This window comes from Drosophila suzukii, chromosome 3 (assembly GCF_043229965.1).
Source record: "Drosophila suzukii chromosome 3, CBGP_Dsuzu_IsoJpt1.0, whole genome shotgun sequence".
NCBI classification, from domain to species: domain Eukaryota; kingdom Metazoa; phylum Arthropoda; class Insecta; order Diptera; family Drosophilidae; genus Drosophila; species Drosophila suzukii.
In genome coordinates, this window is record NC_092082.1 from 40,278,215 (window position 1) to 40,299,223 (window position 21,009).

The 21,009-nt window shown below is 37.5% G+C and overlaps 1 protein-coding gene across 2 annotated transcripts; it reads right to left on the bottom strand.

Moving 5' to 3' along the window:
• Positions 1–309: 309 nt before the first annotated feature.
• On the bottom strand, positions 310–1,666 carry LOC108015664 (uncharacterized). 2 transcript variants are annotated; one of them, XM_065868488.2, is made up of 6 exons: positions 1,539–1,666; positions 1,376–1,459; positions 1,261–1,319; positions 880–1,193; positions 574–730; positions 310–514 (listed from the first exon to the last, which is right to left on the bottom strand). In XM_065868488.2, exons 4-6 carry the CDS (start codon positions 922–924, stop codon positions 372–374), a joined length of 345 nt encoding a protein of 114 aa, XP_065724560.2. In that variant the 5' UTR covers positions 925–1,193; positions 1,261–1,319; positions 1,376–1,459; positions 1,539–1,666; the 3' UTR covers positions 310–371. The 2 variants fall into 2 exon arrangements, with proteins under 2 accessions (XP_065724560.2, XP_016937650.3); XM_017082161.4 differs by having other exon boundaries at positions 1,261–1,308; positions 1,376–1,631.
• Positions 1,667–21,009: the final 19,343 nt, after the last annotated feature.

The window sequence follows — 21,009 nt, forward strand, 5'->3', positions numbered from 1 at the left end:
AGTTATTTACACTCCCATGGTTTTTATTTATTTCTAATGCATTATTATTATTCAAAATACTTTGCTCTCTTGATGTAAGTCTTAAATACGGCTCAATAGATTTGGCATGGTCCGTCAGAAATTTTGCAAACTTAATTTGACATTTAATGGCTAAGGTATGGGGAGGATTAATTCTTGAATTTACATTGTGAAAATAAATCTTGGAATTCTTGTGTTTCGCCTCAAACCTCATGCACCACAAATATCTTAAAGACCCATACTTTTCAATTGCTGTCGCTCAGACGATGCGTGAATAATTATAAATGGCTGTATTGTTGATCCCTCTAAATACTTTTCCCTGACTTTATTGTTGATACGACGTTCATAGTCATTCAAGCTTGAAAGCCGTAGTACCATCGAAAGTTGAGCATCCGCCATTGTCGGTTTTTAGTTCCTTTCCCGTTTTGATTCAAGATCCGAGATGTCGGCGGCAAGACGGCATTTAGCAAAATAAGGGTCAAGTAATCCTGGGCATCTGTAAAAATAATAATTATGCAGTTATGACAACATTTTTTGCTTAAGCAGAAAACTTACCAACGTTGGCGCGTTCTACATCAAGTAGTTGTCGTTTCCGGTCTTCGTTGTGGATGTGCCGTTTGAAATATATCAAAATTTTGTCCTTAAAGCTGTTCCAGCTATCGAACAGGAAATTTATCTTTCCTCGGTAAAGGAAATCAAAGTCAGTCTCGATCTATGGAAAAATATACAATACATAAATTACTCTTATAATTTTAAAAAGAGAAACCGTAAAGCTACAATACAAACGAATGCAAGGGGAAAATCACCACTAAGGAACCTAACTACACAGACAATCAAATAAACGTATGTATGTAAAATTACCAAAGAAGAAACTTTAGAATGACCTAATTTTGGCCAGTCTGGCATGAATTCTAAATTGCTCAGCGACTTTACATCTTCTTGGCGAATTTTACATGTTTTTTCCCAGAGTCTACAGACTTCGCTCCAATCCGATGAGTCTCTCTTTAAATGCAATTTTAATGTCAATGATAGTCCCTTGTCGTCGTCTTCAAAATCGTGTGGAATATATTCATCATCTTTGCCAGATAAAACTTTGCGACGTCTGTTCTTATAGTTAAAATATAATTTTCCACTGGGGTTACTATGTTTTTTCCCCGAGGAATAAAATAATAGTCCTTAAGATAAAAGCAGAATGTTTAAAAATAAAATTAAAATGGTTTTTTATTGTGGTTTAAGTATTACCCGGCTTTGCGCTTCGCAAGGAAAAATGCTTATAGTCTCGTCCAACAACTTTGAAAAATCTGCGGTTTACATAATCTGTTTTCGGAAAAAGTTAATTTGAGTAAGATGAGATTACCTGTTCTAGCACATTTTTGGTGCTTTCATATACAAATTCAGTCGCTACTTTTTCTTTAACTGGAACTGCGTTTGGCACTTGAGACTGTTAGATTAGTTTAAAGAGAAAAAGGTAACTTAAAATATCTAAATTGTCAAAACAGAACAGATGCGAGCGCGATTACTTTTAAATGTATCATCACTTTTGTGGAACAAAATGCATTAAGTTTTTAATTTTTTTCTAATTTCTAGGTCAACCAAGGGATAAAGTTGTTATATTAATTTGTAATATTGTTAAGATATCTGAAATAAACAACATGGCATCCTTACTTTTTTCGTTTATATTTTAATTAAGGAGTTATTGTTAACTAAAGTATAAATCGTCTGCTGTATCATGAATTTAGTCGCACTCTGTATATTTCTTACCTTTGCTTTCTTCCACTCCGTCAACCTGATCGGTGGAATGGCCTCTTTTATTTCGTCGTCATTTATGAATTGAAGGCACTCATAAGAAACCCCGGCACCTAAAACAAGAAATGATTTTTATTAATACTATACTAGAAGACAGCTGCAAATAACAATCACAATTTATTACATATGTACATATCAAATTACGTTCGGGTTCCATTAGAGCGGAGTGCGTTTCTTGTAACTGCCTATCCTGTTCCTGCGAACCACACACGGTGACAGCGCCACATCGCTGACGCCTCGCTTTAACGGTTCCTCTCAAAAAGGACATGACAAAATCCACGAAGCCTGCAACGCAGCTGTTTGTAGCGCCGCACAGGCAACAGTTCTATCGGTACCTTGCAAGGCGAGCAGAGAGAAACAATGATATTGCAAAAATGCAGGACATAAGAGGACACAAGAAAATAGCATTCCTTATACACTGAGATATACCAATCGCCGACATACATATATATATTTTGCATTCGCATATGTATTTGTACATTTCAGGTTATGTCGTGTATCTCTGTGCGTGCATGCAAACTTGTAACTAAGTCGAATAAAATACTGCGCTGCGTGCATAGTTATGTTAACATACATACATATGTTCGTAGAAATCTGTTTGTTAATAGCATCCCTTTTACATAATTATTTCACACATTATCTTATAAGTTAATAATTATTAGTTTACGTTACGTTACGTTTATGTTTGTGTATATATGTATGTATTTTACTTACGCTGTAAATGTGGAAGGGATTTTATTAGTTTAAATTCCTGAAGCAGGTCCTCCAATTTTTGCTCGTCTTCGTTGTCACTCATTACACTGTTAAACCGCACAGTTTCAACATATACAAAGAAGTGAATTTGCAGCCATATAGGCGCCGCATACTTCGATAACTTCGATAACGGTAACTTCAAGAGAGGAGTTTGGTCTCTCTCCTCTCCTCTCCTGTCACTCTCATTTTTTCAACGCCCTCGTCAACAACCACAGAACCGAGATTGAATTTAGTTCGGAATACTAAAATCGACATCGCTTCCGTCATGATACCGAGAAGAAAAATGTGAGAAGACACAATACTTAAACCGAGAAGAACCGATCTCGGTTTTTTTCGTTCTAAATTTTTCTGGGTGTAGTGATAGATGTACAAACAGGATTAATTTTAGGATAGAAACATGTGTCTTAAAATGTTGGCTTAACAGGATTTAATTCTTTTTAAAGACGTACTACAGGCAGAGCCCCAGACATGTATACCCCAATGTAGACTAGGTATTAAAATAGCTTTGAGAGCCGAGTTTTCGCCGGGATCCACTTCGTGGACGAAGGAGCCATCTCAACTACATCCCCTTTTGCCTTGTGGAAGCTCAGGTAGTCACAGTGTGGTACTTCCAAATAAGCCGACAGAGTGCTTTATTGGAATCCCGTCCAGGGTGAAAGGATAAGTGTTCAGCCTGATCAACGAAAAGATGGCATGTAGGGATCTTTCAGGATTAACAAAGATATTCCACCGCAACGCCCAGGCCTCAAACTCATTTAACATATCCTGCACCATATCTGTCGACTCTCTTCGCAGATCACTTGTCGCCAGAAAAGCAGTGTCATCTGAATCAGTAGCTGTTAAAACATGCCTGCTTATGGGCGAAGGAAGGTCCGATTCCAGCAAGTAAAGGCCTTAAAGCAGACTTAGATTCTCAAACATCCACCTGGAAGGTTCTGCCAATAAGAAATGAGCGGAGGAAATCAATGTATGTCGGGGGAAGAATGGGCTTAAGCTTAAAAGTAAACCGCAGTGCCAGACTTGATCAAAGGCTTGCTTGACATCTAATAAACTCCATAAAAATACTTTTTCACTTTTTTACTTTGACCACCCAATGCACTTGCTCAGTAGCGTTATGCAAACACCCTTCTTGGGGACCATAACAACATTCGCATGATTCCACTGCTCCGTATATTTTGAAAGAACAATCGTAGCATTGAAGAACGAAATAGCTGCCACTGGCAGAGCTTTAGTCGCTAAAATTGATCTTTAATTCATTAAGAGACAAAATTTGAAAAGCAGGACCAGAGGAAATATCATCAAGAGCTCTGTAACAGCAGTCTCTTCATCTGTGACCAATTCAAAAGGCTTAAATCTTTCCTCCAAAGAATCTTCGATTTTCTTAGCTTTTTCAACATCGTAATTTGCCGTCCGATCGATCTAAAGGGAACCTTTGGAGAGGCTGACGCTTAAGCCCGCTAGTGAATTTCCACAGCGCAAAGCCTCGATCAGCATCCGGATCGATAGCACTAAGTTTACGGAGTAAAAGTCCGAACTAGCATCATAAAGAGCTTTTATTAATAATGAATCAGCCCTTTCAAGAAAGTCTAGTCTTATGGATAACGCGTTACAACGTCGCCGTAGTGATCTCTTTCTGCCTTACCAGAGTGTTTATTCCAGGGTTTCAAAGGTCATCATTAAGCTGCGGAACAGCAGAGTGATTACCGTTAGCAGTGGATGCGGCAGCGTCAGACTGAATCAGGTCGGTAACAGCAGCATTAGTATCCAGAGGACAACTTAGATCAGCAGATTCATCATTCTCAATAAGGATTGTAAGATGATCCTCAAAACGTCCTATGTTAGCCCGACGAGACAGCAGCCTTGCTGTGTTAAGTTTGCGTGAAGCAGCAGCGCATAAAAGTATTTCAAGCGGAATGTGATCAGAACTAAGTTCATTTGATTCATGTGCAGTCAAAAAGCAGGACGAAATACCTTTATAAATAACAATATCGATTGCCGTTGGACTTCTCCTTGCATCAGAAGGAAAGTTGGTTGATCCTTCTGTAGCTAAGACTTGCAGACTTGAAGACGGAATATGATCTAAAAGCTGATCACCTCTCGGTAAAAAGCGGCTACAACCCCCAAATTGATTGACCACTCCAGTTATCAGCTATGATAAAACGGTTTGAAAATTTCTTGAAAAGTTGTCCAAAAGCAGACCATGAAAAGTTATCCAGTAAATATAAGCAATCACTATCTATCCGATGTCCGTGCTTAAGGTAATTGCAGCAGCTTGACATTTGACAGTTAAGTTTATAATGTAATGGGAGTATTGCAAGTGAGAGCGGACAAAAATAGCAGCAGCACCTTGAAGACGGCCAAATTGATGATTGGCCGTCAATAAATCATATTCAAAAATTGTGAGATGCGAGCGGCTGTAGAAATGCGTTTCGTTTATTAGCATCATATCAATTAAATTAGCGGTAACATAGTGCTCTAACTAAAGACTTTTGTCAGTGAGACCATTGGCGTTCCAAAATGAGATCTTAGACGCATCGGAAGGCGATCTGCCGGTTCATAAGAAACTCCATCATGTTCATCATTATTCACATTATTTGGCCAAAACGGGAGATGAATAGTTCAAATCCGGCACTAGACGGAGAAGCCTTGGGTGCGCGTTGCATTAAAATGGAAGTGCTAGAACCAGAAGACAAGGAAAGTATAGCTGGGCCCCAAACACTCTGACTAGAAAGAGGGGCATTTAATTAATGGTTGTTTTTTGTTTGTTCCAGATTTGCGACGAGCAATGGCTTCTAGAAAAGCTGGACATTTGCAGTAGCCTGCACTGCTGTTGGAACCGCAATTAATGCACTTCAATTGATCCTGGGACCTAGCGGGGCAAAACAGGGTTTCGTGATTCATGATCACCACCACACTTAGCGCACTTGGGAGGCGAGAAAAATTATGTTTTTGATTGTCCAATATCCTTTCAATTATATTACGACGCCGAATCAGCCTTAATATCTTCAGGATCCGGAGAGGAATGTAGGCCTTTGACTACGATTCCAAGAGTTAAGCGGGATATTGCTGATCCACAAGAAATGTTGTACTATCTTGTATGTATAACGATCGAAAGGAGATACCCTAACTGTAGCAGGTCCAGTTATCTAAAATAGTATATTGGTTGTAGCAGCCTTGATGAGGTTCATAAGTTGTTCGACATCAGTGAGACCCATTATCGCAAAAGCGGGAGGACGATGGTCAAATTTATATGCTTTAGTCGAAGAAGTAGCAGTACCAGAAATTTCCTTCGAATTTTGGGAAATTCCACCTCTATTGTTAGATGGTATTATACGATTACTAGTCACAAGGGGCTGGCGGTAATTAGAAGACTCCGTTTGAGATGACTGAGTGTACATACGATTTCTAGGATGTGGGTAATGTCATTATCAGATAAGATTGCAAATCCGTTTCCGTGACCAGGCGAGTCTGACTCCTCAGATCCAAATAAATCGGAATTAACCTTGCGATTAAGTTTATATAAACCGCCTAACAATTGGTCCAAACGTGGAATCAGTAGTCAGCATCAAGTTCGTTTCTCTTTCTTATGCGTTGGACTCGCAACGCAACTGATCAGCCACTTTTTGACTGATGAAGCCTGAAGTTATAGTAGTGGAGTGACCAGGTGTGCTTGCACCACGTATTCTGTTATTGCACAAAGATTCACATAGAGAAGCAACGACAAGTCTTAAGTTGAAAAGAGGTTTGCAATGGCGCCGCCATTGTCATCAAAGAACGTTAAGAGGATCAACAATAAGGACGACATCGGACATACTGTGATGTTTGTGGACGCCGTATCCGTGATCCCCATGCTCCTGAAATTTGTTCAGCTGTTGGAGCCATCCGTTCAGAGCGTAGCGACCAATAGCATACGTCGGAGAAAGTAGTGATGCCCAAGGACCAATATCCTCAAATAATACAATTGGATAACAAGTGAAAATCAAGCATTCAAACTTGCATTGAAATATATTTAAACAAACCGAATCACAAGACGATAAACATGATAAACAAATACAGAGGACGAATCTCTCCACCAGCCGTGGAAGAAGTCGCATGCCTCTGGCATAATATATATATATTTTGTGTTTAAGTGAATTTGTATACTTAAGAACAGCCGTATTTTGGAGCACGTATATTTATAAATATATATCCAATATAATATTTTCCCAAAGCCCAGGATCCGGAGCGTCGAGATCTCATCGCCCAGGATTTAAAGAGGGGGTAAGTTTGTCGGGACACGGTTTCTTTCTTATAAACATGCAAGTTATACAACCCGTGAAACGGTTCCACTTATGGAATTTATAAACAAATTTTTGAATTCAATCTCAGCTATGTTACCCTTGCCTTCAGCGACATTGCCTTTGCCTTTGTTTAAGATTCTGCCTTTGCCTTTGCCATTCACTTCGAGGGCCGTGCTTGACCGGCCTGCTAAGATAAATAAACCAATCGTAGAGTAAACACAAGCTTCCGTTCGAAGCCCAAACTTTTCCGTTCAAAGCCCACAGTATTGCGTTCTAAGTTCAGAACATATTGCGTTCCGATTTTCAATCAAATTGCATCAGTCAGCATAATTTCATTTCACAACGAGATGCGACAGTTTCAGCATAAGCTTTTATTTTAAACAAAAATTAAAGTTCTGGAAGCTTAAGAAAACGAAAGCTTCTGGCCGAGGTTCATTGGTTAATTTTTTAGAATTAAGAGTCAGTCCTATTTTATCCGAGACCGCGATCGGTTCACAGGTTATAAAAAGTGTCTTGTATTAATTGAGTTTTAAGAATAAGGGTTTATCACCCGAGTTTTAAAAATAAAAAAATAAATTTTTTTAAATCTTCTACTAACGACGAATTGAATTGGCGCCCAACGTGGGGCCGCGTTAAATAAAAAGTTCCAAAAATTATTTAATGAAAAATAAGTTAAATATAAACGGAGCTCGCGCGGCCAACAACTCAACATTTCTAGTGGAGAAATTAAAAAATCCACCAAACATCACAACAAAGTGACAGTGGTCGATAACAATAATTAAATGGAAATTAAAATATGAAATAATCCATTTAAAGTCAAACTTTAAAAAAAAGGTGGACCAAAATCTTAAAAAAAAAATACAAGAACACAAAATAAAGCACAACCAGAAACGCACTAAGCAAAAACAGTTAAACGAATCAGCTCTTACAACAACAACAACAAAATCACAAATCGCTGAAACAGGAAAAATTAAAGAAGGAAGGAAGGGCATTCTATTGCCAATTATTTCTACTGAATCCAGGAAGGAAGATCAACCCACAACCTCACAGAAGGAAGACCCCATCGGGACAGGCTCGTGAGAAATTAATTTTCAATAAAAAATAATTAAAAATTATAATCTAAGATCAGGGAATTAAAAAAAAAAAAATAATATAAGATTTAAACATTGATAGAAAGTAAGATAGATTCACGATTTAATAAAAAATATTGAGAAACAATTTGGAAGATTTAATAAATAGCTTTGGTGAAATAAATCTAACCATGGCAACCGGAGGTTCAGCACCAAATTTTTCTGCAGGTAGTATAGCCACAGCAGGCGGCTTAACAGTGGAATTAATAAATAGATTGATAAATGTTCAATTAAATGAAGTGAGCAGGAAAATAGAAGGCTTAGAAGGAAAGTTAGCCACAGATGCAAACACTGTGGAGGATTATAAAATACAAATAATCGACCCAACTATAAAATGCGATACAACACTTGAAGTGGTAAAATCTTTACCAAAATTCTCGGGGGAACCAACACAATATGTAGGTTGGAGGGAAGCCGCAGAAACTGTAATGAGTCTTTACAAAATTCAAAGTGAACAATATTTTATCGCCTTAACAATTTTACGAAATAAAATTTTGGGAGCTGCCCATGATGCTCTTACCAATCATGGCACCGTTTTAAACTTTCGAGCAATCTTATCTAGATTGGACTTTATATATAGCGATAAACGACCAATACATATTCTCGAGTCAGAACTAAGTATCCTCAGGCAGGGACGAATGACAGTTACAGAATACTATAATGAAGTCAATAAAAAAATGACACTACTAATAAACAAAACCATAATGACATACGGAAAGGACGGCGTAATTGCCAAAGAAACAAACAAAACAATAAGAAGCAATGCTTTACGAATTTTTATATCTGAGCTAAATGGATCTATCTCAGAAACTCTTTTCTCATTAAATCCACCACATTTACCCAATGCTTTGGCAAAGGTCCACGAACTAGAATTAAACAATTTCCGTGCTCAATTTGCAAACAGGTTTAATGGATTTAAAAATGAAAATAAATATCAGGGAAACAACTTACGATTTGATCAAAAAAGACAGAACAATAATACTAATAAAACGGAAAATTATTGGAGTAATAACCAGAATTATAATTGGCCACAAAAGGGAAATTTTTGGCAAAACGATAATCATAATAATAATCAAAAGCAACAAGCCGTCGAGCCAATGGATGTTGATCCATCGATTCAACTCCAGAATAAACCTAGTTACAATCGACAGCCGAATAACAATTGGCAGGCAAATAATAATCGAGGTAGATACAATAATAATTATTATCAAAATAATAATCGATCAAATTACTATCGCGCTAATCAAAATAAAGAGCAAACTCAAGCTCAGAAAAGGGAACCAGATGGAACAGTAAATCAGCCAGCAAATAAAGTAACCAGATTAAACAATATCAACGAAGAGCATTTTTTAGACCAGACCCCTACAGGGGAATGCCTTATTTAAATAGGACAGACCGAAAAACCAAGAAGCAGTTAAATATTTTAATAGATACAGGAGCCACTGCTTGTTATATAAAAAAGGGAATTTTCGAAAATAAAAATGAGTTATCAATACACAAAAAGGTAACTACAGTTCATGGGTATTCAATTATTAGGTATTACCATATTATAAATATATTTGAAACAAGACAATTATTTTATGAAATCGAAGGATTAGAATCTGATCTGCTAATTGGATTTAATTTATTAAGAAAAATTGGAGCTATAATAAATTTAGAAAAGGGAGTCTTGGAATATAAAGGGAAAACAGAAAAGTTAAAATATTATGATAATGAGGAAAAAAATGAAATAAGTTTAATTGAAGAAAATATTTTATTTATTTATTTATTAAAGATGTTAGAAAAGTTTACAAAACTAAAACTAACATAGGGGGTTGTAGTACTAGCTGCGGGGCTTTCGACTACGTAATTCTTAGTAAGTGAACTTAATTTAAGAATATTTTAAATTTTGGTTTTAGATTAATTTGTATAAGTTTGTTTTTTTAGAAAATTTATGATAGTAGTTATATTTTCTGCTGTTGGGTGCATGAGGTAGTCGGTGGCTTTGAGATTTTTAAAAAGTAGTTGCTTGTCCTGGGTTATTGCTGGGCATGAATCTATAATGTGTGAGAGGGCAGTTGCGAGAGGTGTTTGGATCGAGAAGGTGTTTGTGTGTTATGATTGAATGTCCAAGGCGGAGTCTTATAAATTTGATTTGGTCAACTTTGGTAATTTCTTCTTGAATTATGTTAGAGAGTGTTGATATGTGGGTGTTGTTTGTGTTAATGTTTTTGTACCATGTGCTGCATTTGTTTATAAGGGTTTCTTTTTCTTGCGTTAGGTGATTTTTTAGAAGTTTGTTTATGTCTTTTATATTTTCGTTTTTCGTATATATAAGTGGCATTTTCGTTGCTTCTTTGGCCGTTTTGTCTGCGAGTCCTGGGGTCCTGGGGTCCATAAAAGTTTTATTTTAGGTTGTTTTGATTGTATTTGTGATCTGATGTGTGCTGGGTATTTGTTGAGGTTTTGTGGATTGAGGATTGCTTCGATCGCTCCTAAGGAGTCAGAGCAGATTACAAATTTTCCTCTCCTACTAATTGCAATTTTAATGGCTTCGAGGATTCCAATTATCTCTGCTGTTAGGATTGATGAATAAGGTGGCAGGTTTCCGTAGTGCAGTGTTTCTGTTTCGGTGGTTATAGCAAAGGCTGTGTTTGAATTTTGTTGGGATCCGTCCGTGTATATAAATGTACGGTTTTTGTAGTTTTCTTTTGTTTCATTGAAAAGTTTTTGGAATGTTTCAGGTGAGGTGTTGTTTTTTTTGTAGTTGTGTAGCGATGTGTTGATTAAATTTTTTTGTAGTTGCCATGGCGGTTTTGTTTTGTATAGTTTTGTTGGTTGGAAGGGTATGCTAAGAAGTTGACAATTTCCTATAGCTCGTTCTAGTGTTGAGGTCCATTTTTTTCTTCTGGTTATTGGTTTGATAAATTTGTGTATTGGTGTATCTTTAGAGCGAATGAGGTTTTTAAAGAGTTTGGTTGTAAGGTGGTCTCGCCGTTGCTCGATGGTTAGAAGGCTGGATTCGTAAAGTAAATTATATGTTGGTGTTGTGCGAAACGCACCTAGGACTGCTCTAAGAGCTGCGTTTAGTGTGGTTTTTAATTTGTTTAGTATGCTTTTTGGGGCGTACCCATATGTATGAAGTGCATAGTCAATTTTAGATATAAGTATGGCTTTTGTGATGTTTAGTAGAGTGTTTGTGTTGCAGTTAAACTTGGTGCTGGCCAAGCATTTTATGATGTTAAGTTTGTTGGAGAGTGATGGTATGAGAGTGTCAATGTGTGAGTTCCAGTTGTATTTCTTGTTTATGGTTAGTCCGAATATTTTAAGTGATGCTACGTTTTTTATGATAGAATGATAGATACAACTGCGTTGTAATTACGCAGTTGCATCTGTGTTTTCTACATATGTGTAGATGATCACATTTAGTTTGTGACAGGGATGCGCCTGAGTAACTTCCCCAGTCTTCTATTTTCCTAAAGAGGTGGTTTAGGTTGATGGTAATGTTTTCCTTTTTTTTTAGATTTACCAGCAAAAGGAAATCGTCTGCATATGCGCTGAATTTGATCTGTTTATATCTTGTCAGGATGTTGGCTAGTTTATTGAATGCTATTAGAAAGAGTACCACTGATATGGGGGATCCTTGCGGGATTCCGTTTTCCAAAGGGTATATGTTTGAGTAGTGTGTCCCTATTCGGACTGTTATCTTTCTGCTTTTGGTGAAGTTTATAATGTAATTTATTATTTTGTGGCCGCATTTCCATTTTATCAGTTGGTCAATTATTGAGTGAGTATCTACTCGATCGAAAGCTCTTGCGAAGTCAAGAGAGATGAGTGAGGTATGTTTCCTAGTATTGAGCGACTTCGTGATGATGTGATCTGCATAGAGCAGAATATCTGAAGTCGATTTACCTTTCTTGAAACTAAATTGGTGTGGGTGTAGAAGTTTGTCGTTGTTAAGGAACCACCATAGTCTGTTCGCTATTATTTTGTCCATTATTTTACTCAGGCAGCAGTTAAGTGAGATGGGTCGGTATGATGAGATGTCGGTTTTGTCCTTTTGAGGTTTCAGGATTGGTATGATCAGACTGGTTTTGTATGATTGAGGTATGTAGTGGTTGAAGATGTGGTTGAAGTGAGAAAGTATTCTATTTTTTATTGATGGTGAACTGTTTTTTATCATGGGGTATGAGATTCTATTGATTCCTGGTGTTGTGCCTTTAAGTGATTGGAGAGCAATAGTTAATTCGATATTGGTTATGGGTTTGTCAATTTCTAAAGCAGATGTGGTTGGGATGTGATTGAGGGTTATTGTGTTGTATTTATGGGAGGTGAATTCTTGGCTGAAGTTTGCGTCTTTTGAGAGATGGGACCAGTGTTGTGCGAGCAGGTTAGCGATTTGGTTTTTATCGTTGGTAGTTACGTTATTGTTGGTTGTTATGCAGTGTATTTGTTTTGCTGGGTTAAGACCGCAAAATCGGCGAATGTTGTTCCATATTTTTGTTGTTGGTGTGTTTGATTGAATGGTTGATGTGAAAGTGGTTGTGGATTCCCTTTTCCTAATTTTAATTTCCCTTTTCAGGAACGCGTTTGCTTTTCTGTAAGCAATGATCGTTTCTTGGGTTGTGTTTCTTTTCAATCCTTTTCGTGTTTGTTTTTTCTTTATGTGTAGCTCTGCTAGGTTTTTGTTCCACCAGGGAACTGTGCGTGAGTGTCGGTTGGGTAGTGTTTGTGGTATTGCATGGTGTGCGCTATTTATAATTATTTTGTTAATTAGTGCTGTTTCTTTGTTTATGTTAGTTGAGGGAGGATATAGGTTGTTGTTGTTATGTGTATGGGTTGCAAAGTTGTCCCAGTTTGCTTCGTTTAGTTTAAAAATTGGTGTCTTTTTGTTGATGATGGTGTCGGTTGGAAAGTGGTCACTTCCGAAAAGGTCATCTACTAGATTCCAGGTTGTGATTGGTGTGAGAGAGGGAGAACAAAAGCTGAGGTCAATGTGTGTGAAGGTGTTGTGTGTAGTAAAGTGTGTTGGTGACTTATCATTTAGTAGGGTAAGTTGTGACTGTTCAATGTACTTAGCTATTGTTTTTCCTCTTGAATTCGAGTGTGTGGATCCCCAGTTTTGGTGCCAGCTGTTAAAATCTCCTGTTATCATGACAGCTTCGTTGTTGATGTTAATTACGTTGTTCAGGTTATTGCGCGAAAAGGATTTGTTGGGTGAAATATAAATGCAGTATATTTTAAAGTTTTCTTTTGATTTTATTTCGGCTGCTATTGCTTCAACATCTTCATTGATGTTACTTTGAGTGTGTTGAATTGATTTGTGGATTAGCAGGGCTACTCCTCCAAATCTGTTGGATGCAATGTTTGTTAGTATATTGTAGTTTATTGGTGTCGGTAGGCTGTGAAAATGTTGTATGTGTGTTTCTTGAAGTGAGATAATATGTGGAGAGTGTGTCTTGATGAGTATTAGTAGTTGGTTGTAATTGTTCAAATATCCCTTTATATTCCATTGTAATATTTTTAAGGACATAGTTTAATGACGTTTATGTGTTTGTTTTATGACGTTATTGCTGGAAAGGTTTGATCTTTGTTCTTTTGCTTTGAGGTTTTTAGATAGGATGGATTTTTCTTTATTTTGGCTTCTGAGTACACGGTCGTTTGTTGATGTCGAGGGTTTTTTTTCTTCATCGAATAAGTCGTAGGCTGCGGGGGTACGTGCTATTTTAGAGATCTCTTCATATTTCTTGTTTACCTCTTTAAGAAAGTCTTCTAATCCGGTTGTTTTCTTATGGATTACGTTATTATTATGGATTTGTGTTTCTGTTGATCTGGTGGGGTTTTCTGTAGGTGGTGGATTTATTAGGGTTTGGGAGTAAGAAGTTTCTTGGATAGGGTTGTGACGTGTGAAGTAAATGGAGCGGGCAGTTTTATGGTCTACTTTTTCGGTGATTCTAAGGGCTATGAGTTCCTGTTCCTTGAGAAATATTGGGCATTTTCTGTCCATGGATGTGTGGTTGCCCTTGCAGTTAATGCACTTTGGTTGTTGCTTGCATTCGTTGTTGTCGTTGCTGTGAGTGGTTTCAGAGCAGTTTTTGCATGAAGGGTTTTCTTGCTTGCAGCCAGGTTGGGGGTGGTTAAAGCGAAGGCATTTTTTGCATTGCATAGGGCGTGGTATGTATGGGCGTGTGAATACTATTTCATAGCCAATAAACACCTTTTCAGGGAGATCGGTAGAGTTGAACGTTGGCGTTATAAGTCCTGTTGGGGTTTGGTCGAGTAGTTTGGTCCATTTGTAGACCTCAGAAACTTTTTGGGACTTCAGTTCGGCTAGAATTTCTTCTTCTGAGACATTCCTTAGCAAATTACAATAAATGACTCCCTTGGTCTCGTTAAGGTTCTTGTGTTCGTATGCTTCTACGTCTACTTTACCAATTTTTTAATTTTGAGTAATTTTTCTGCTTGTTGGGTGTTTTTTGTTTGAACCAGAATTGTACCTGCTCTTGTTACTTTGCATTTTTCGACTTCACCTCAGCACACGTAGTCGATTGATTTTATTTATTTATTTATTTATTTCGCCAACAGTTGGTACCTTAACTGGCTACTTGTCTATTACTAAACTAAATACTAAGGGACGAAAGGTAATTGTAAAGGGTTTTCTTAATTAATTCCCTAGGGGAGCATGGGTCCAGCCGCATGTGAGATGGAAGTTTGTTCCAGTAGAACAAGGCTCTACACAGAGGCTCATTAAAAGCATAGTTAGCTCTATATGCCGGAATAAAAAAAGGTTCAAATGACCTTAAAGACCTACCAGGTACGGAAAAGCCTATGCTACTCAGCAATGCAGGGCAGTCTATTTTGGAGGACAGCAGGTCACAAATAAAAACTAGTGCGCTAGTTGTTCTACGATCTTGTAGGGAAGAAAGGTGCACAAGACGACATTTCGCAGAGTAAGAGGGAACCGGGTCATTGAAGTTTAGAGAAAGAAGGGCAAAAGATAGGAATTTTTTTTGAACACGCTCAATACGATTGATGTGTGTAGTTCCAGTCGGACTCCAGACAAACGAAGCATATTCCAATCTGGACCTAATGAACGAAGAAAATAGGCTTAGTTTCGTGTACGGATCTTTAAATTGCGTGGAATTTCGTTTTTCAAAACCATACATAGCGTATGCCTTTGGAATTATGTAGTTTATGTGATCCATGAAAGTAAATTTGGTATCAAACATAACTCCTAGGTCCAGTGATTCATTTCTTAAGGAAAGAACATGGGAACTAATGGAATAAGAGCTAAGGACATTAATTAATCGTTTGCTGTACCTAACGTAGAAACATTTTGACACGTTCAGAGGCAACTTATTACGAGAACACCAATTTCCCACTTTTACTAGGTCATTTTGAAGAAGTTCACTATCGGAGATTGAATTCACAGACCTAAATATTTTAAGATCGTCCGCAAACAACAGGAATTCAGAATTTGTTATGCAATAGCTTAAATCATTAATGAAGATGATGAATAGAAACGGACCCAATGCACTTCCCTGAGGAAGGCCAGAAGTAGCCACATACGGGTTTGAGAAAACACCATTGCACTCTACTCTATAAATCCGCCCATCTAAATAAGATTTAAACCAATTTAATATTGATGAATGAAATCCCAATTTCTGCAATTTTGCCAATAAAGCATTATGGGAGACTTTGTCAAATGCTTTGGCGAAGTCGGTGTAGACTACATCAACTTGATGATGACTGATAAACGAGTGGATGCCAAAAAGATTAAACGTAGCTAAGTTAGTGGTAGTTGACCTTCCAGGCATAAAACCATGTTGGTTAGGACTGATGATCCGACCAGCAAGAAAAGTTAGCTGCTTAGCTACAATTCGTTCAAACATTTTTGAAACATTACTTAGCTTTGCAATTGGCCTATAATTTGAAACAATGTTTTTGTAACCAGACTTGAATATAGGAGAAACTGTGGCAAGTTTCCATCTATGCGCAAATACGCCAGTGGAAAGAGACTTGTTGAAGATCATTTTTAGGGGCTCACAAAGAACACCTATACAGTTTTTCAAAATAAATGGAGAAAGGCCGTCGCAGTCTAATTTTCCTGAGTCGTTAAAACTCTCAGCCGCCATATGACAGTCCAAATCAGTAACATCTAAGCACCCAATATTTAGCATCGTGGCAATGGCACCGAGTGAATCATCGTCATTCCACAGCGAGCTCGGTTCAAAGTTAGATACAAAGTACTTAGCAAATAGATTAGCGACCCCAATATCAGAAGAAGCTGAAAGACTTTCATATGACATATGGGAAGGAAAGTAGGAGGTTGTACGTTTAGAATTGACAAAGTGCCAGAATGACTTAGGATTGGTAATTAGTTTACACTCTATGTCAGCAATATATTGGCTGTATAAGAATTTATTGAGGAACTCAAACTCACGCTTATGTTGTTTGTACCGATCAAAGTCGGCAGCTTCACCGCTTTCTATGTAGCGCTTATAGAATTTATTTCTGAGATTTTTGTATTTTTTTAGTCCTTGTGTGTACCATGGTAGTCTATAAGAACTTTGAACTCTAGTTTTAGCATATCTGCCTATAATAGTAGAGAGAAAAGATATAAAAACTTCATAGGTTGTATTCACATCCGCATGCGAGAGGACTTCCGCCCATCTGATATTAGAAATATCACTACGGATAGAATCTAAACTGCTAGAATTAATATAGGTAAGAGGCAAGCGAGAATTATTTGGTGAGAAAATATAAAAAGTAATTAAGATTAATAGGGGCTTGTAATGAGCATCACACGCGGCTAGAGGATTATCGCTGCAGCATAGAGTAAGGCATAAATCAGGGTGTACAAAAATTAGATCTAGAAGCTTATTTAAGTTATTAAAAACATGGTTAATCTGGACTAATCCCATACTAAGAAGCTCATCGATGACTAAGATTTCATGGGGAAGATGCAGATTACTGGGAACCATTGCTGAAGACTCAAGATCATGAGCCCACACGAGCGAAGATAGGTTGAAGTCGCCCAAAACACATATATATTGGCCATCTTCCAGCTCCTGGTATAGGTGGGCAATGTTGTCAACATGCACTTTATATAAATCAAAACTGCTGCTTGGGGGTATGTATGATACTGTCAGGAAAATTGTTTCCGTAGGACCAGCGAGAGATACACAGAGTTGGTCGAGCAGAGAATCCTCGTTCTGGAGACAAATAGCAATGCAACGCAGCTCACGCCGCACAGCAATTAAAACTCCGCCACCTCTGGAGCATCGTGTTTTAACGGAATCTCGATCCTTACGGAACACATGATAAAGATTTGTATCGAAGAATTCATTATCGAAGAAATCCATGTTGAGCCAGGTTTCAACAAAAATGATGACGTCATAATCACCATGAGACGTTGCCTGGAAAAGGGATTGAGCTTTCGTACGCATACCACCGATATTTTGAAAATAAATATTGAAATTTGTATTGTTAGCGCATATCCGGTCATCCATGGTCATGCTATCAATAACTGGTCCAGCATCATGGCCCGAATCCGTAAGAGGCCTCGCTGGGATTTTATCATAATTAATAAAATTATTTGTAAGAACCTTCAGTAAAGTAGTGGTACGGATACGAATAGGCTGGTGATCGGCGCTCCAAATATTAGGTGGGCAGTCAATATTAGCATTCAAGATATAACTGCACGCAGGTGAATCCACTCCTGGTAATAATGAGCGAGAACGTACTACAGCAGCCGCAGTCCATTGTTGTTGTTGATGGCGAAAGCATCTCCAAAGAGCACCTTCAGAGAGAGCACTCTGAGAGAGTTGTTGTAGAAATTCGAACGTCAGAAAGGTAGAGACGGAGAGCGCATAACTATTAGGCGATGAAGAGTAAGAATCCACCCGCTTTTCTAGGTACTTCCGGAGAGAGACGCAAGATGATGAGAGCGCAACTCCGAGGAGCGCGCCGATATTAGAGCCAGGCGGACGGCGAATGTCGCGCACAGCGGACAACAAAAGCTCCAGCTGATGTTGTTGACGGTGCAACGGGAGAGAGGCGCAAGATGATGAGAGCGCAACTCCGAGGAGCGCGCCGATATTAGAACCAGGTGGACTGCGAACGTCTCGCAAAGCAAACAACAAAAGCTCCGGCTGATGTTGTTGATGAAGCATCAGGAGAGCCACGGAAAATGATGTGAGCGCAACTCCGAGGAGCGTGCCGATATTCAAGCCAGGCGGACGGCGAATGTCGCACAAAGTGGACAACAAAAGCTCCGGCTGATGTTGTTGATGGTGCGTTAGGAGAGAGTCAGAAGATGAAGAGAGCGCAGTGAGAAACGCAAGCAGTTGCCGATGTTGTTGCGAAAACGACTCCGACAAATGAGGAAAGGCTTGCAGACGATGTCCCGATGTCATGTCTTATGATAAATGGATTTGTGTTTTCCAGGGATAAATTGTCTTTTCTTTTTATAACAATAAATTTATGTTCAATTATTGAGTTTTTAGAAAAAAGTTTGTTTTTGTCTGGTGGTAACATTTTGCTTTCGTGGGGCGAACCCCCTTCTTGTGGTTGTTGTGATCACGTGACTGTTTGTTGTTGTATTTTTTTTGATTTTTTGGGTGTCTCTTTTGACACTTGTTTGTTGTTGCAAGTTTTGCTGATAATCACTGGTTGTTGGTGATTTTAGATCGCCGTAGCTACTCGTCTTTACTCAATGAGGTCTGGAGTGAAACTGAATTGAAGAAAATAATATTCTTCCGTTAAAAGAATTTATTATAAAAAAAACATTTTGATGAAAAAAATAGCGAAAACACAGATTCATTATTTGTGGAAAATAGTGAAAAAAGCTTGGGAATTCAAAATCCTGAGAGTGCCGACGAAGTAAATACCGTCAATAAAAATAGAAATATCTTGGGAATTCCAAATCCTGAGAGTGCCGACGAAGTAAATACCGTCAATAAAAATACAAATATCTTGGGAATTAAAAATCCTGAGAGTGCCGACGAAGTAATTACCGTCAAAAATCAAATAAATAAAAATCGTTTGAAATATAAAAATTTCAAGCCCGCCGTCGTTGAGTTATCCGACAAACAATAGATAAACAATATAGGTACTGATCAATTAGACGGACTAAAGGAAAAAATAGTTCTCTATATTGAAAAAGAGCATTCAAAGATAAATATGCAAATTCCTTTTAGAACAGACATAAAGGGGGAAATAAATCTTAATCACGACAGGCCAATATACGGGAAACAATGTCAGTACGCTTTTTCTGTCACCGACTTCGTGAACAGCGAAATCAGTAGAATGTTAGCAGAGGAAATTATAAGGCCTAGTCGAAGCCCTTACAATTCACCAGTTCTGGTAGTACCAAAGAAAGGAGAAAATCAAGACGGAAGCCGTAAATTAAGACTCGTCATTGACTATAAAAAATTAAATGAAAATACCATACCTGACAGGTACACAATGCAAGACCCATCAGTAATTCTATCTAATTTGGGAAAAGCAAGATATTTTTCAACAATAGATTTAGAATCAGGTTTTTATCAGATATTAATGAAAGAATCTGATGTAGAAAAAACATCCCTTTCAATAAATAATGGAAAATACGAATTTTTAAGAATGCCATTCGGACTAACAAATGAACCAAGAATTTTTCAGAGAGCAATGGGCGACATCTTAAGAGAACAAATAGGGAAAACATGTCATGTCTACATGGACGACATTATAATATTCTCAAACTCGATTGAACAACATTATAAAGACTTATACAAAATTATAAATATATTATTAAAGGCATACATGAAAATCTCTTTAGAAAAATCAAAGTTTTTTAAACGCGAAAACAGTTTTCTAGGATACATCGTATCTTATAACGTCATCAAGACAGACCCAGAAAAAATTGATACCATAATTAAATATCCGCTTCCAAAAAATATTCGGGAACTAAGAAGTTTCTTAGGCCTTACGGGCTATTATAGAAAATTTGTTTTAAATTACGCCTCTATAGCCAAACCTCTAACAAAATATCTTGGAGGTCATAATGGCAAAATTTCAAAAAGAATGTCAACAAAAATGTTAATAAAGTCATTTATAAGCCAGGTACAACTAATGTAGTTGCAGACGCCTTATCAAGAATTCAGATCAACAACTTAACTGACAGTAACGAATCGGTCTCAGATCAAAACACTCAGCATTCAGCAGAGAGTAGTTTTGAGAATGTTATACAAGAAACCAGAAAACACTTAAATCAGTTTAAGAAACAATTGCTAATAGCAACGGGAAGGTATACATTACATGAGTCGATTAATGTATTCGAAAATACTAGACATATAATAGAGTATGACACTCCCGAAAATTTGATATCAATCTTAAGAGAATATATTCCTCCTAATGTAACGGTAGGTATTCATTGTACTTTAGAGGACTTTTATAGAATTCAAAAACCACTTAAAGATAATTTTGTGAATAAATTTTTGTATACAAAAATATTTGTCCAAGATGTAGAAACTCCTGAGTACAGAGCACTTATAATCGAAGAAACACATTGCAGAGCACACAGGGGACTTGACGAAAATTATAAACAAATCAGTAGATTGTATTATTGGCCAAACTTACTTACAAAATTAAAAGAATATATAAAAAATTGTAAAATTTGCAATGAAAACAAATATTACAGACACCCAACTAAAATTCCAATTGGAGAAGCCCCAATCCCGAGTAAAGAAGGCGAAAATTTACACATCGACATATATTACGCGCAAAGTCTTACTATCATAACTTGTATTGACGCTTACTCAAAATTTTTAATAGTAAAAGAAATCCAAAATAAATTAAATATCGAAAACAAAGAAATGGAACTTCTTCAACAATTTCCACAAGCCAAAGTAATAATGACCGATAATGAACCAAGCTTTACCTCGGCCCAATTTAAATCTTTTGCACAAAGGTGCGGTTTAACTTTACATTACGCAGACCCGAGGCACAGTACCTCAAACGGACAAGTTGAAAGGGCACATTCTACACTAACAGAATTAGCT

Coding starts and splice junctions, on each gene's coding strand:
- LOC108015664 (XM_065868488.2), bottom strand. CDS start 924: ATGCCAGACTGGCCAAAATTAGGTCATTCTAAAGTTTCTTCTTTG. Junction 731..879: donor ATTCTAAAGTTTCTTCTTTG/GTAATTTTACAT, acceptor ATTTTTCCATAG/ATCGAGACTGACTTTGATTT. Junction 515..573: donor TGTAGAACGCGCCAACGTTG/GTAAGTTTTCTG, acceptor TTATTTTTACAG/ATGCCCAGGATTACTTGACC.